The sequence below is a fragment of the Drosophila bipectinata genome, chromosome XR (assembly GCF_030179905.1).
Source record: "Drosophila bipectinata strain 14024-0381.07 chromosome XR, DbipHiC1v2, whole genome shotgun sequence".
NCBI lineage: Eukaryota > Metazoa > Arthropoda > Insecta > Diptera > Drosophilidae > Drosophila > Drosophila bipectinata.
The window spans coordinates 4002636-4019936 of NC_091735.1; the positions used below are offsets into that span (position 1 = coordinate 4002636).

At 36.5% G+C, this 17301-nt stretch overlaps 1 protein-coding gene across 6 annotated transcripts in view; it reads right to left on the reverse strand.

The window, feature by feature from the left end:
* Positions 1-17301, reverse strand: part of Graf (GTPase regulator associated with FAK) — a 379470-nt gene that overhangs the window by 104935 nt on the left and 257234 nt on the right. For 5 of the 6 annotated variants that reach the window (XM_043211294.2, XM_070276585.1, XM_043211293.2 and 2 more), the window contains one exon: positions 8938-9251. In XM_043211294.2, the coding sequence (XP_043067229.1) occupies positions 8938-9251 (314 nt within the window). Of the gene's footprint in view, positions 1-5788; positions 5819-8937; positions 9252-17301 lie in introns of those variants that run through there. The other variant, XM_043211296.1, reaches the window with a different exon arrangement.

Below are 17301 nucleotides of genomic sequence, written 5' to 3' on the forward strand. Positions count from 1 at the left end.
CTTTTTGACCAGACAAAGCGTTGAAGCGTTCAAAAATTATGTTTTGAAGGTGTCTCAATCGGAGTGGACAAAGTGCTTCAACATTTGTTTTGAGCGTATGCAAAAGTGTATAAGTCTTGCTGGAGAATACTTTGAAAAACAATAAAACCATTTTTAATCATAAATATTTGCATTTTCATTATTAGGCCAGAAATATATATAGCAACCCTCGTATTTCTTACTAATTTTATTTATTTCATCTTTTATTGTTGGGATATTAGAATCTTTGTGAATATTTCTATTAGATTCGTAATAAGGAGCATTGACAATTCGTCCCAAAGTTTTTGATTGGTAACGCTGAAGTATCTCAATATTTAAGTTGCTGTCAATTCCCCAGAGCTGTATAACATATGTAGGTCCGAACAAGCTTTAGTATGGATTTTGGAGAGACGAATTTTGTTTTCCAAGGCGGTTTCTGATTTTCGACTTATCAACCAGGATATTTTTTAGTGTTTTACGTCTCAGTTGCTGAAATTTTGCTTAAATGTGGGTTTTCTATGTTAGTCTGCGGTCGAGATGCAAGCCCAGATACTTGACACATGTACTTTGTGGAATTAAACGGATTCTTATTTTCCACTAAGGGAACCAGTCTTCAATTACGCATTTCTCAAGCTAAGCTTGAGGCCAAAACGGCTGAATCATCCGCATATGTTGCAACAGTGCAGTTGTTTGTAACTAGGGTATAGAGATACCCTTGTATTTAGGGTAGCTAGTTTGTATATAGGGTATAGAGAGTGGGTCCCAAGACGCCTGCGTCCCAATACCGTTCAGTTATATGACAGCTATAAGATATAGTCGGCCAACCTTAATGGGTTTAATGTGGGTAATTTAGTCTATACTTACTTTCCACTGAGGGAGCCAGTCTTCAATTACGCTTAGCTCACACTGCAGGATTTCAGAAGCTTAATTTCTTGATAAGCTTGAGGCCAAAACGTCTGTATCATCCGCATATGTTACAAAAGTGCAGTTGTTTGTAACTGACATGTCGACCGTATATAGGGTATAGAGAGTGGGTCCCACGTGGGACGCCTTCGTTAATGAGAATTAGTGTTGAAGTATTTCTTTTCTGCTGCACGTAAAATCGTCGTTTATTCAGGTATGATTTAATTAATAAGTAATACGGAAATGGCACATAGCCATTTCTTCATCTTGTAAAATAAACCATTGTGCCAAACTCGATCGACTGCTTGTTGAACATCAAGAAATGCAGCAGTGTAGTATAATGATATTGTATTGATTATATTGATATTGATATAATGATATTATGATCTCTGCATACTCTGCATATTTCCATTGACTTGGAAAGTCTGAGAATTCCGTTAAATACAAGAGTCTAAAACCGAATGCATTTTGATGGTAAGCATTTTAGGGTTATACCGTCTATTTTATCAGGGCCTGAAAATTTTTTGTTGTTGAAGCATTTGATTTCTGTCACAACTTCTTCATATTTGATGCATTTAATATGTAAGCTCATTTGGCAGGGTGACTCTCAAAATGTATCTACTTCGGTCTCTGTTGAAGAATTATTTATGTCGTTGGGCTTAAACACAGAATGCAGATGTTATGCAAATGCTTCCGTTGTTCATAATTAACCCTACACCAAGTTTCATTGCTATTACTAACATTTATGTTATTTTAGGTGGTCTCTTTAGGTATGTAGTTGCCCTCCATATGTTGTATTTGTTGTTGTAGGAATTAGGGTCTAAAATTTGTCATATACGCAGCTAAAAATTTATTTCGTAAGTTCAATAGAATTTCACTAAGCTCAGATGCAGCCATGTTGTATAATATTTTGTCAGCAGAGTAGTGAGTTTCTTGCCAGCGTTTACGCAGATTTCTTTTACATATTTTAAATTTTAATCGAATTTCGGTTGAAAGGAACAATTGGTATGGTTGTTGAGGATTAGCATGATTCGTATTTCTGTAGCTCGATTTATGAGTTGTGTTTGTGAAAAACTCCAGAGCATAGTCTATCACCTCCCTTGTTTTTCACGAAATGTCAAGGCTTATAGCTGAGTTTAAATAGCTTTTAAATGCGTTAATGTCTGTAGAGTCTGTAATGACTTTATAGAGCTTTTCCAAAATTTGGGATATTTAAACAAATTTTAACAGTTTTTAAAATCGAGTTCTTTTAGTGAGAATTTTGGTGGGAGATTAATCGGTGTTACATCTGCGTGCATACATTTTGTCTCAATTGTGGCAGCCTGCATAACGTTTTCTTTCATACTGTCAATGATTTAAATTTAAGGAATTATAGCATTCACATGAGCTCTATCTGACTGAGATCGACTCTGACTGTGATGTATTCAATAATTCGGGAAAAAGATTTGCTAGTGAAGTGTGTTTTTTAAATAAGCATGACGTCACTACATGGTTGGAAAGCCCATTGGAATTCCATATTCCTAAATTTAGATTTATATGCATTGCTTATTTACAAGTAACATTATCATATTAAATAAATTATTGGTAAGTTTAAATTTTTTCAAGAAGCTGTTCTTTCTAGGTACGTGTTCGAGATACTATTTCCTGCAGCAGCTTGAGCCTATGATTGATAATCTTTATTTTGTTGGGTCGAATTGTTGGGCGGAGTAAACGATTTAGATATAGCAACGTCATTTTTAATATTCTCATCTTTGGTGTTTCTCAGGTGATTGCGTCCACTTACAAATTTTTTTGATTTAAACTTCTGATAAACTTTACACCTTTTGTAACTGGCAGCATGCTCTTTGTTGCATTTGGCACATTTTGCTCGATACTCTTTACCTCTTACAAAATTAATATGATTAAGAGTGCATTTCACACATCTGTGAGTTTTCGCACAATATAACTGTCGGGTCAGGCAGCAGCCATTGAATTAGTTATAGTTTATTTATTTAGCTAAAGTATGGAGATAAAGACTTAGTTGGTCGCAAGCCAACTCTTCCTCGGCCGCTAGACTTCAACGGGCCTATTTTAAGAGAGCTTTAGCTTCGAAATCACTTTAGCTTCGCGTACGTCTAGTTGGGCCGCACTCTCTGCCCATATTATTAGTCACTGCTTAGCACCATAAACTGGATGATCACAATTCTTGATCCCAGTTTCGTCTGCCTGCATCATAAATAAAATATAACGTACAATACTTAAATTCGGCCTTTTATTTTGAAGCGGATTTACGGCATTGAAAACCCTCATTGACCAAACAATAACTTTATTTATTTATTTTTTTTGTTTTTAATAACCTTGTTTTTATTTCTTGGATATTCTCTTTTCGAGACTAACAAGAGTGGTATTAAATATTATATTTTTAACTTATTTAACAGTCATATTAACTGATACAGAGTTAGATGGCCCTAAAAATCAATTGCTGGGTTGGGAGGTCGTTGCGTCGCAGGCGGGATCCGCTGGAAAACCCGAGTCAATCCCCGAGCGAGGAAACTTGGGTGCGAAGAAAGTTTTTTTTGTAGGAAACTTTTTGCTTCTAGATTTCTTCTTTCACTGCAAGGATGCCCAGGTCCCGGTGGATGTTTTTGTTGCGAACATACCAAGAAGCCCCAATGCTAGTTCTCAAGATTTTTGATTGTGCGCGCTGTATGATTTCTATGTTGCTACTGCTCGCGTTCCCCCACAGCTGGGAGCCATACGTCCAGATTGGCTTTAGTACTGTATTGTAGAGTAGTAACTTGTAGTCCAGGCACAGTGGCAATCGTGAGTTCATGATCCGGTGGAGCCTGCTGGCTTTTAGTTTTAGGTGCATCTTCTTGCATTTGATGTGATTACGACCGAGTGCACTTCCTTGTTGAACTCCAGCTTCGATGATGTAGTCGCCCGAAGTAGTTGCGTTGCATTTCACTGATAATACCCCACTGTAGAGATATGATTCCAGTAGCTTGTGGGTGTATCTTGGCAAATAATTTTATTTTGTGCATGAATCCATTAAGCCAAACTCGTTCGAAAGCTTGAGATATGTCGAGAAAAATAGCACAACAGTTTTCCCGCTGTTTGAAGGCTGAGCGTATTTCTGACGTTAATCTGTTGACTTGCTCAATGTCTCCATGTTTTCTGCGGAAGAAACCATATATGCTTCCAGATACGGTATTATCTGGAATATGTGAGTTAGCGAGCATTTTTCAAACAATTTAGACGACGAAGATAGAAGTCTTATTGGTTTTTACGATATCGAAATTGTGTGGTCTTTTCCAGGCTTCGGTATCGTTATGGTAATGAATTTCTACCACTTTTTTGGAAATAGCCAAGATTGATGATCCCGTTAAATAACCTTTAGCGATTCCGAATAGCGATTCGGAAGTTTGATTAATATCTTTGGCGTTAGTACCTCAGCATCGGGAGCGTCTTTTGGTTTCAGCTCCCTTATGACTTTTTCTATAAAACGATCTCCAAGTGAACTGTAGAACTAAATAAATTGTCGTTTCGTGATTTAGAAGCTAGGAGCGGAGTAAATGGCAGCGATAGAAAGCCTTACATTACTTGATTGAATCTGTATTGATGTGCCTGCAAGAAGTTTGTTGCAAACCTTGTGTGACGTAGGATTTTTATACCATGATCTGTGTGGAAGATTGTATAGCAACTTATTTAAAAGTTGCTTTTGATTGTAAAATGCGTTTCCACCAGTAGCATAACGTCAATATGGTTTTCGGTCAAGAATTGTGACAATTCTAAAGTATGCCGTGAGACACCATTGGCGTTCCACATTATTTGCAGAGTCTGCATAGATTGTTTAGACTGTTGTGTTACGAGCAGCTATCTTACAGTGTTCTGGTTTTGAACAAGTGTTTGCATGGTCATTTTCATGAATGACATTGGCTCTCTCATATTTTGTTGGAGGCTAAGCATCATAGTTTCCGTTTTGCTATGTGGCTGCTCTGAGGCCTGTTGAGCGCTTTATGAATTAGGCTGAATTGGATTTTTTATTCCAGGTCGTAAAGGTCATCAGCATAGAAGAAGTCGTTGGTGGTGTTTAGGAGACTGAATGAGCACCTCGCAGCTTTGGTGAAGAAGACGTCTGACGTATTTTTAGACACAATGTACACATTCTAAGGATTTTGATCGCGCCTTGCGGTCGCTTGTCGCAAGCGACGCTTTAACTTCTCGTACATCACACATCCTCTATAGTTTGCCATAAGGTACCCTCCGCAGTTGCCACATTTCTTCACGGTACTGTTTGTAGTGCTTGTTGGTAATGCAGTGAGCGGAGTTGTGGGCGTCTCCGCAGACTACATAGAAACCCCGAAGTGTGCAGTATGACCTAAGATGTCCATACTCTTGGCAATAAGTGCGTTGCACTGGACCGTTGCGTTTATGTGACAGTGACACTGCTATGTAAAAGATATTGCAGCTTGTACATTGGGTGGACTCCGTGGGCGAAGTTTCGTGGACTTTTCTTTATGGGCGGTTTTTATTTCCGCGGCGGTAACGACGGGATCCATTCCCTTTAATACCACTTGTAGGCCCTTGGTGCTTTTCAGCTGGCACCTGTAGTTTTTCTTAACATTGTCCACATATTTGCACACGACTCTTCAGTCTTTGTTTGTAGCGTTGTTTCATGGATGTTCTCTTTAATAAGCGGGACAATATGAAAATTGTTTTACCGTTCCCGATCAACGCCAACAGTTTTTTTTTTAAACAAAAACGGGACTTATGCAAAATCCGAACTCTCTTACTCTAAAAACACCAAATCTATACCGTTTCGATCAATTAGTTATATGTCAGATACAGAATATAGTCGGTCGATCTCCGCCGCACAGTGGCCGATTTGGGTAATTTAGCGTCAGATGTGGAATATCTTTAAAAATAATGATAATTTTAAAAAATTTGAAATTTTTATGGAATGTCACCCAATAAGAAATAAAATTTATTAATTTTAATTAAGTAAAATTTTTAATTTTTTTTAATTACATTTTTTTACAAAATAAACTAGTTTTAGTTGTCCTAGACTGAATCTACATTTTTTTTCTAAGTCAAAATCCGAATTTTTATCTTGAGCAATGTAGTCCAGAAGAAGATCCTGGCCTTTAATCTCAAAGGAAACTGCCTTGCTGGAGTTATTGGCCAAACTTTTGGAACTGCTTGTAATAAGTAGATCTGACGATACTATCAATTAATGCAAAAGATCCTCCATTGTTTTTTGGCGAGATCTTTTACGCGTATGGCTCAAGCGAAAATTTCTTAAATCCTTGTTTCGGGCTTCTAAGGCTTCTTCTTCATTCCGATCGGAAGTGGTACATTTTCTATAATATCCGCCCCGTGAATCTATAATATCTATCTAATAATATCAATAATATGCCTTGATCATCCAAAAGAACCAAATGTTCGGTTAACCAACCTGAGTTCTTTCTCTCGAAACGCTTCTTACATCTATTCGATTTTTTCTATCTTTTAGAAAGAGTTTTGCAATAATTTTCCATCTCGCAACATTTGTATTTATCAACATAAAAACAAGAAAATCGCTAAGAATGTAATTAAACACTGAAGAAATCTTCTTTGTGGCGTCTGCTTCCCCATGCCATACTGCAAAAAGTGCTTGTTTACATGCGGAAATGATTGCTGAAAATATTGCTAAATTTAACAGGGGCACGTTGTGGCAGCTGAACATGGATAATTTATGCATTAGACGAACCATAGCTTACCACAAATATACTCTTTTTGCGGGCCGAGGCGACCTTCACAAAGTTTTCCTCCACAGAAGTTGAAAATTGTTATAAAAAAGGGTACTACAAACATTGCTGCTTTTAAACATACATTATGAATGCAACATCTACTCACAGGTCACAAAACCTTTATTTTCGTTTACTACATACCTTAAACTTTGAGAAAATGCTAAAATTGATTTCGAACAGACAAAATCAAAAAAAGTGTCGCAAATATAAATAGACGTCGATCAAGCCAAATTCAACACATGAAAATTGTATAGTACCAAATCTTAGCTTTGAGAGCTTACAGCTGATCTAGTATATGAAGTTTATAGGTTTTGGTATTTTTTTTACCAATATTCAATTATTTGACTATTGGTAGGAAACAAAATTTTAATGAATTTAAACAGTTGAAAATTTGCTTAATCTGACGCTAGAATAGCCAAATCGGCCACTGTGCGCCGTTCTGACTTATATACTGTGTGCAAAGGAAAGAAGGGTGTGTGCAAAGTTTCAGGTCGATAGCTTTAAAACTGAGAGACCAGTTTGCGTAGAACCAGACAGACAGACGGACATGCTCATCAACTCATCAACATCAACTCAGGAGGTGATCCTAATCAAGAATATATTTACTTTATAGGGTCGGAGATGTTAAACTCTTGTGGAACTCTTGGCCCAAATTATTAAAACGCAATAACCTCACTTCCAATAGATGAAATGTCATGCAATTTTTACTTGAAGTCGATAGCAGGTTTTAACGCACCAGTTGACATATAGATGGCGATACTAGAGGGCGCTTCATTCAAAAAGTCCTGTTTAATTTGGAACGTACTTTGTAATACCCTCTGCAAGGGTAAAATAAAAGAAAGGAAAGCTAACTTTGAGCGGAGCCGAAGTTGATATACCCTTGCAGATAAAATCAGATTTAAATTACAAATATCGGATAAAATTGGCCGATCGTTATAAGAACTTTATTAAAAAACCTAGTTATTAAATTAAAAAATGAAAAAAAAGGCCCAAGCTTTTTGGGTTGGGTCATTTCCGATCTTTCAGTCGGCCGATCCTTATGAAAATTTGAATTTTTATACCCTTGCAGAGGGTATTATAATTTTGTCCAAAAGTGTGCATCGCAGTGAAGGAGACATCTGCGACCCTATAAAGTATATATATTCTTGATCAGGATCACCTCCTGAGTTGATATGAGCATGTCTGTCTGTCCGTTTCTACGCGAACTAGTCTCTCAGTTTTGAAGCTATCGTCTTGAAACTTTGCACACACCCTTCTTTCCTTTGCACGCAGTATATAAGTCGGAACGGCCCAGGATGTACCGACTATATCCTATAGCTGCCATATAACTGATTGATCGGAAATGGTATTACTTTGGTATTTTTAGAGTAAGAAAGTTAAAATTTTACATGAGAGCTACTTTTGGCAAAATAATACGACATTCCAAATTTCATAAGGATCGGGCGACTACATCTTACAGCTGCCATATAACTGAACGATCAGAAATGACCCAACTTTCGTGTTTTTGAAGATAGAAAGCTGAAACTTAGTACAGATTTTATTTTTGGTCAGTTGATCCAACCTACCAAATTTCATTAGGATCGGCCGAATATATCCTATAGCTGCCATATCACTGAACGATCGGAAATGGTATTTGGTAGAAAAATCAATTTTCGTATTTTTGAAGATAGAAGCTTGGGACATTTTTTTTTAGATATTTTATTGTAATTAATTGGTTTTATTATAATATTCTCATAAGGAGTGGCCAACTATATCCGATGTTTGCGATATATATCCGGTTTTAACTGCAAGGGTATATCAACTTCGGCTCCGCCCGAAGTTAGCTTTCCATTCTTGTTTATTTTGTTTTATTAAATATACATATGTATCTGTATTATTTTACCAAAAATAGAATCCATGGAAAGTCTCAATTATCTAAGTAATGGCATTTTCTAGAAATCCTATATAATTCCTATATAATTTATGTGGCAGCTTAAGTTTCAAGTTTCAAGCTACAAAGTTTCAAGTCGATATCTTTAAAACTGAGAAACTAATCGCGTAGAAACAGACAGACGGACAGACAGACGGACAGACAGACATTCCTATATCAACTCAGGAGGTGATCCTGATCTAGATCATATATACTTTATATGGTCGGAGGTGTTCCTTCACTGCGTTGCACTTTTGACTAAAATTATAATACCCTCTGCAAGAGTATAAATATACTTTCCTAAACCAAATCATTTATAATATAACAGGTACTTACTGGTTCCGTTCCATCCATTGCATTAAGCCAAGAAAAATGATCCTTTTCGCTCAACGCCTGAAAAGTATAAACAACTCCAGGCTTTTCTTTAAAGGTTAAATCAAAGCAAAATCGCTTTTCAAACTCAGACGCACGCCGGTGACAGGAAAATAACGTCAGTTTTTCATCTTCACGAGCCTCTGGTCTAGTAAAATTGTGATTCATTTGATTAAATTGGAGCAAGGTAAACTCTCGTTTTTGTTTTTTGAAAGTACAGTAGTACTTTGTCCATGACGCTTTAAATGGCTCCAAAAGTGATATTTTCAAAAGGGAACCTTAAAATCAATTCAATGAAATTTTTTTTTTAGTATATGAAAATACTTTATATATAGGGCTTATATTATTAGGGTAGCATATATATATACTTGTATATAGTGTAATATTCTTATATTTTTTGTTACAAATGTGGTCATTTAAACCAAATTATAAATATCCTAAAACTTATATAAGTCATACAACCATTTTTTTATAAATTTTAGTATATTGTCCCCATCCCCATTTGTTAAGAGGAGCCCTAAATAAATAATCCAATACTAAATACTTACTCCAATGAGTTCCTTTTGGAAACTGTTTTTATTTGGTAAAGTTCTCTTATAAGTAAGATACATTAAAATCTTAAATCTATTTAAAACTACTTATCAACGCACTGCACGCTGACATCCTATGCGACCCTTTCTCAAGTGCGATAAGCGCACCACTTATGTATGTGTTTGTGTTAGGCTGCAGGGGATCGGTTTTAGACCATGCTGTTTGTCTCTTATTTCATGGGTCCGATCCCTTGAAACTCTAACTTAAGAATTTGTATATATTTTTTTATAATAGTGTTCAATGCTTGAACACCATTAGTTCTTGTAACAAGATGTAACAAAATATAGGTGCAGAAACATGGAGTGACACATCGAAATTTTCAAACCATCGGAATCATCGATAATTCCATTGAGGGTAGGCACCATCGATGTTTCTGTTTAGGAGATACTTGGATGAAATACCACCATCCACTCCAGGGAGAAAATATAGGTAAAGTATCGAAGGTTTTAAGCTAGATATAATTTGGCGATTTAACATGATTTTGTCTTGATTAATATTGGTGTTGATTGAAAAAAGATAATCATTAGACGAGAGTAGTGCCTATGTCTCAAGTAGAGAAGAAATTCTTTCAAGATATTTTTTTGTTGCATCGTCTACAATAAAATGGATGTTATTTCTTTAAGATGAATTCATGCAAAAATTGCGAGTGGCCTCTTACTCTTTTAAATTTATGTCAAATCTATCAATGTAATCTTGACGAGTATTATTTTTGGCTTATTAGGCGAAGTCTTATTTTGGCTCATATGAAGTGTTTTGAAGTCTTAGTTCAAATTTTCATATGAAGCGATATAAATTCTTTTATACCCTTGCAGGGGGTATTATAATTTTGGTCAAAAGTGTGAAACGCAGTTTCGCATGAACTCTCTAATTTTGCATGATTGCTTTTTTTGACAAAATAATATGACACACTAAATTTCATAAGGATCGGTTAACTTTCGTGTTTTTGAAGAAGGAACTTTGTACATATTCCATTTTTGGTTTGTTGATCCAACCTATTAAATTTCATGACGATCGGCCGACTATATCCTATAGCTGCCATATAACTGAACGATTGAAAATGGTATTTGGTAAAAATACCACCTTTGGTATTTTTGAAGACAGAAGCTTGAGACTCTTTTGTACCTTTATTGTAATAAACTGGTTATATTATGATATTCTCATGAGGATCGACCAACTATGTCCAATGTTAATTGTTTTAACTGCAAGGATATATCCTTTCCTTTCCTAGCTTTCCTTTCTTGTGTTTTATAAAATGTGTGTAGTCTTCGAGACTACATTTTTTGTTACAAACTCCTGTTTCATTTCCTGCAAAATCAGAGTGTCCAGGTACCCATATGAAATCTTTGGAAGTTGTTAGGAGTACTATACTTTTATTAAAAAGCTTACAACGCAGTTGCTATTATCTATATATATATTATCAAAGATTATAAAGTACATAGATGGGACGGACATCAGGGCCCAAAACGAACAACTTTTTTCGTCGAGCTTGTTGGCGAACGCACATGCATACGATTCTATTTTTAGAACTCTTTATATGTATCCGTCAACAAAAATGTGAACCTATGTGTGTATGTGTGACTGCTCGCAGGACGGCGTAAAAATGTTTTGGCTTCCAAATTTCAATTTCAATTTCTCGTTTCTGTTTTCGATGCGCCGATGTGGTACTTGGTAGAACAAATAGTATTTTTAATCGCCGCAGATCGAGACAGGATGGTAGCGTAATGCATAGAGTAGTTACTCTATGTCTTATTTTTCTGTGTTCAAATCCTCGTAAGGACTGTGAACTTTTTCGTTCTTTTATAATTATTATTTTTTATTATACCCTTGCAGAGGGTATTATAATTTTGTCCAAAAGTGTGCAACGCAGTGAAGGAGACATCTCCGACCCTATAAAGTATATATATTCTTGATCAGGATCACCTCCTGAGTTGATATGAGCATGTCCGTCTGTCCGTCTGTCTGTCCGTCTGTCTGTCTGTCCGTTTCTACGCGAACTAGTCTCTCAGTTTTGAAGCTATCGTCTTGAAACTTTGCACACACCCTTCTTTCCTTTGCACGCAGTATATAAGTCGGAACGGCTGGGATCGGCCGACTATATCCTATAGCTGCCATATAACTTATTGATCGAAAATGGTATAACTTTGGTGTTTTTAAAGTTAGAGAGTTCAAATTTGACATGAGAGCTATTTTTGGCAACAAATTACGACATGCCAAATTTCATAAGGATCGGCCGACTATATCCTATAGCTGCCATATAACTGAACGATCGGAAATGACCCAACTTTCGTGTTTTTGAAGATAGAAAGCTGGAATTTGGTACAGATTATATTTTTGGTCAGTTAATCCGACCTACGGAATTTCATTAGGATCGGCCGACTATATCCTATAGCTGCCATATAACTGAACGATCGGAAATGGTATTTGGTAGAAATATCAACTTTCGTATTTTTGAAGATAGAAGGTTGGGACTTTTTTTTAGATTTTTTATTGTAATTAATTGGTTTTATTATGATGTAATCATAAAGATCGGCCAACTATATCCGATGTTTGCGATATATATCCGGTTTTAACTGCAAGGGTATATAAACTTCGGCTCCGCCCGAAGTTAGCTTTCCTTTCTTGTTTTTCTTTAATTTAAATATTTTTCTTTAATTTTACAATTTTAAAATTGTTTTATTCTTCATTATGTCCCGCTAAAAAAAATACTAATACAATTTCAAGGGAGTCCTTCCGGCATTTTGTCATCCGACACGTCCGTCACTCATTTTTACAACAATTGTAATAGAATGCAATTAAAAATAATAATAATAACGTAAAAATTAAAAAAAAAAAGTAAATATAAAATAAATCATAAAACTAAAACTTTATCAAAATCGAAACAACCGCCCGCTAATGAAATCGAACCCAGGACCCCATGAATAACGACCACGCACTTTTCATCTACGCTACCCTCAAAGTTGCTTTTATGATACTTAAAATTGGTGTTAAAGGTACCAAAAACAGAGCTGACGAGTAAGGATTGTAAAATATATTTCTGATCTCTTTACTCTCACATTGGTTCGATTGCAACGTTTCAAACTTTCATCGTTCCATAGATGTTACGATCTAAAAACGGAATTCTCTCTTTCCCTCTCTCATCTGCCAGCCGTTTGTCGTGGAACCCGCTCTCAAATGTTTTCATTATTACAGCGGGTCCCACGACGGAAAAAATGAAAACATTTGAGAGCGGGTTCCACGATGAGGCCTGCCAAAATGCCGTGGAACCCGCACTTATAGACATTTTTACAGCGGGTTCCACTACGAACTGAGACGATGTTAAGGTGATTTTACAATTTTGTGTTTTTTTTATTGGATTATAAATTTAGGAAAACACATTAAAAGAATAAAAATATAATATAAATAGATTTAAAATTTAAAAAAAAATGGATGTCCCGATCCTGGTTTGAACTCGGTTTACTTTGCACCAGGGACCGTAAATAATGATTATTGTCGCTATTTTTAAATGAATAAATCAATCACTTCCAATCAACATAGAACAAGCTTGACTAGCACGTTTTTATCCTTTAAGGATACACTATGAATATCCTTGATGATTTTTAATTTTTAATTGTTATATATTTAGATATACACAATTACCAACACAATGATAATAATGATAATCATCATAATGATCAATGTGATAAAACTTACCTTAGGCCGAAAGCGTACGAGAAGAGAAAACAAAAGAAGACAGCGGAAGCGCACGCGCTTAGATCTATTTTTAGTAGCGCTATCTTAGTCTATCAGGTCTATGCATTTGAGACGGCGTTTCCCAATTCTGGGCATTTTTGCGGGCGTTTTTGGAGCAGAAATTCTTTCAATTCTTCCAGTTGTTGCTGGTAGCGTTTGCCATCAACGGTTACACTCGGATTTAGGAGCTCATACCAAACGATTCCGGCCTGATCCCGGAAAACGCTCAGCATGGCTTTGCGGCCGAAACGGTTTGGCCTAGATTGGGATTGGGCCGGCTGGGCTGGGATAATATAGGATTTTTTTCATTTTGGGTTTTGAAAATAGATCTACATTGCATTTCCAGTGACAATGCAATGCAAAAACGAGAATTTCCAAGAAAGTTTCGCAAGTCAACATATTTTTAGATTGATACAGATGAAGCCTGCTCAACCTCAACCTCAACCTCGCTCTTGACCGAGCTTTTAAGTAGCATTGAGGTCGATGCTGAAGAGGAAGCTGACGATGATGGGCAGCAGGAATTATTAAAAGGATATGCTGAAATTGATAGTTACAGCCCGAAGCTCCTAGGCGCTGATATAATGCAGTACGAGTGAGAAGCAATTTCAGTACCCGAATTTATATCATCTTGCTAAGGTGGTGCTCGCGGTTCCAGCTACCCACAATAGCGTAGAGCGCGCCTTTTCTGCGCTTAAAATAATGCTAACCGACCAAAGGTGCAACTTGTCGAGCGAGTCGCTGTCAAAATTGTTATTCCTAAAATTTAAATAAAAATACATAAAATTTATAGTATGTCATAAATGCATAATAAATTGAAAATTAATGTACCTAATTGTTTTACTGGTTGATCATTATGATGATTATCATTATCATTATTATCATTGTTTTGGTAATTGTGTATATCTGCTGCTGCTGCTCTGTATGTAACAGTTGACCTTATATTAAATAATTGCAGCAAACACAAAAAAAATAAAGCATTTTTTTGTTGTTGTTGTCAATTATTGCTCTAGGGTCCCTTTATAAGGACATAGGACAATATTGGAAATATCCCTAAAGGATCAAAAGTTATTGCTTGGTGACTTTTATTTTTGATCAAAAATCAAATAAAAATCACGAATATTCATTATTTTTGAGTTTTATTTTTTTTGTTCAAGCTTAATGATTATTTGTGATTTTTATTTTTTTCGATCAAAAATAATTATTAGTCTTGATTTAAAAAATTAAAAATCGTACATTGTACATCGTACATTGTAATCTTTAATATTATATAAAAGAAAGTCGTGCTTTTTACACTACTTATAACTCAAGAGCGGCAAAACAGATTTGGGTGAAAATTGGTAGGTACCTCGCTTAGAGCCAGGAGATGGACATATGATACTTTTTATCTCATTCGACAGCGTTTCCAGTGTTAGTCATTCTACTGCTTCGAAATGGCTCGACCGATTTTAGGGAAATTTTCTATACATATGTATTCGTTAGGGCTGAGAATCGGTTTTCTTTTCGTCAGCATTCCAATTTTCACTCCGCAGTTCCACTATAACTAATAACGTAAGCTTTTCAAGCGTTATAAAATCGGGTCATGCGAGCCCACCTTACAATGTCCAGTCACCACTTACCGTCTCTTACTTGCAGAGCACACAGAATATAAAATGGAAACGATGATACTCAGATGGCAACAAAGTATAGATGAATTAATTTTTTTATGCAAACGACGATGCAAAGTAGGTTGACAAATCAAAATATTTTGATTCAGATGCTTGAAAACATCTTATAAAAATAATTAATGGCTCAACGGCGTTTCACGGTACAATCTTTAGCAAGAACAATCCATGAATGACGTAATGTTACTTGCAGAAACCCACCTTACCAACAGATAACATTTGCAAATCCAAGGATATATGGTTTACAATACCAATCATCCTGATGGTAAGGCCATCCGCATCAAGCACCACTTGATGGCCTCAAGCACCACACAACACGTTTGCTACTAACTATCTGCAAGCTACATCTATCAATATACAGTTGGGTTGTCACAATCTAGATCTAGCAGCGGTATACCATCCTAATCGATTCACGATATCCTGTTTTACGATAAACTGTTTCACGATAAACTGTTTTAAGCAATTATAGAACCTAACAATAAACTTGACTGCGTTTCCCCTGGTTCACCTACACACTGCCAGAATTGCCAGAAAAACATCCTACATCCAGTTATCTCCCGGATCTATCATCAGACCACTCGCCTGTACTCTTTAGCAAAAACCAAAAGCCAGTTTGTAATGACAACGCCATCCTGTTAACTTTTAACAGCTCAAACTGGCTCAAATTAAAAAAATACGTAAGTACGCACATTGAATTTACACAACAGTTAACCAGCAAAGATTACATGAACAGAGCCGTAATCATGCTAGAACTCGAATTCTATAGAATTTTTGAATTAAGTGGCTAAAATCGCAACACCACGAAGGCAAAACATAACACATAACACATAACACGATTGCAGAAATAGAGCAGCTAGTCCTGGCAAAGCGTCAAACATCCGGCGCGAATGGAAATTACTTCGATCGCCATCCGAAAAGCAAAAGTTAAAAAACGCTACACGTCGACTCACCAAGGCACTACGACAAGAAGAAGACAGATCCCAACAACGCTTCCACAACACGTTGGCTACTAACTACCTGCTAGCTATCAATATACAGTTGGGTTGTCATATAGAACAACAATCTCCATCCAGCTTAAAATTCACATTTTGGAAAGCCCACGCAACACTGAGCCCCCTAACAGTAACGGTTAAGCCAATAAGGACCACTGCAGACTGATGTGCCCGAAACGACAAAGACAGAGCCGACACATTCGTTCCCCACCTTAAAAATGTGTTCCAGCCAAATCCAACAACAAACGTGCCTAATATAAGATCTAAAACAGAAGACGACTTTCTTATTGCCAGAACCGATTATATTTATTTATTTATTTCGCCAACGGACAAATCCTTATATGGCTACATAATAACAACTTACAACTAATAAATAAAACTACAATACTAACAAAAACTTAATAAATGCCTGATTAACTTGCGTTTTAACACACCCTTATCAGAGCCCCACTCAATTCGGAGGCTAGGCGGCAAAGAATTAAAATAAGAAAGAGCCCGCTCAATCGGCTCATTCAAAAGATAATTGCCCCTGTGACACTTGACCCGAAAGGGGGCAAAGGTACGAAGATCCCTTTGAGGAACATTAAAGTTAATGAGTCCCAATAAAAAAGGACAATCAATGTTATCAACGATTAAATTATTCAAAAAAGTTAACGCTGCCAGTTTACGCCGATCCTCCAACGTGCAAACATTCAGAAGAAGGCAACGGCTCTGGTATGAAGGAACAGGATCCTGAAATCTTAGAGGCAGAAGTGCAAATTTTAAAAATTTTTTCTGGAGTCGCTCAATTCTGTTGGAACGAACTTTACATATTCCAGCCTCGACCGAATAAATGCAGCATAGACGCTGAGGCTCGAGTATGGACTTTTGAACTGGTTCACGTGCCTCTTAACAAAGCCCAGCATAGCGTACGCTTTAGGGAGAATATAGTCTAAGTGACCAGAAAATTTTAATTTGCTGTCGAATAAGACACCAAGGTCTAACACCTCTTCTTGAGCTGTCAAATAATAATTACTGATGGAATAACCCGTACAGATTTTAAGAGACCGCCTACTGTAACGGGTAAACATACACATAGATAGGTTTAATGGAAGAAGATTGCGGGAGCACCATGATTAAACTCTGGATATATCCTCCTGTAACAACTGTCACTAATGCAGCTAATCGCTTTATAGATTTTAAGGTCATCCGCATACATTAAAAAGTAGGAATGACGAAAGCATGACGAGATGTCATTATTGAAAATGATAAATAGAAGAGGTCCAAGAGAGCTGCCTTGTGGAAGACCAGAGGAAGTGACAAATGGACTTGAGATAGCGGCTCCAATAGTAACGTGGCAAGGTCGGTCAGCCAGA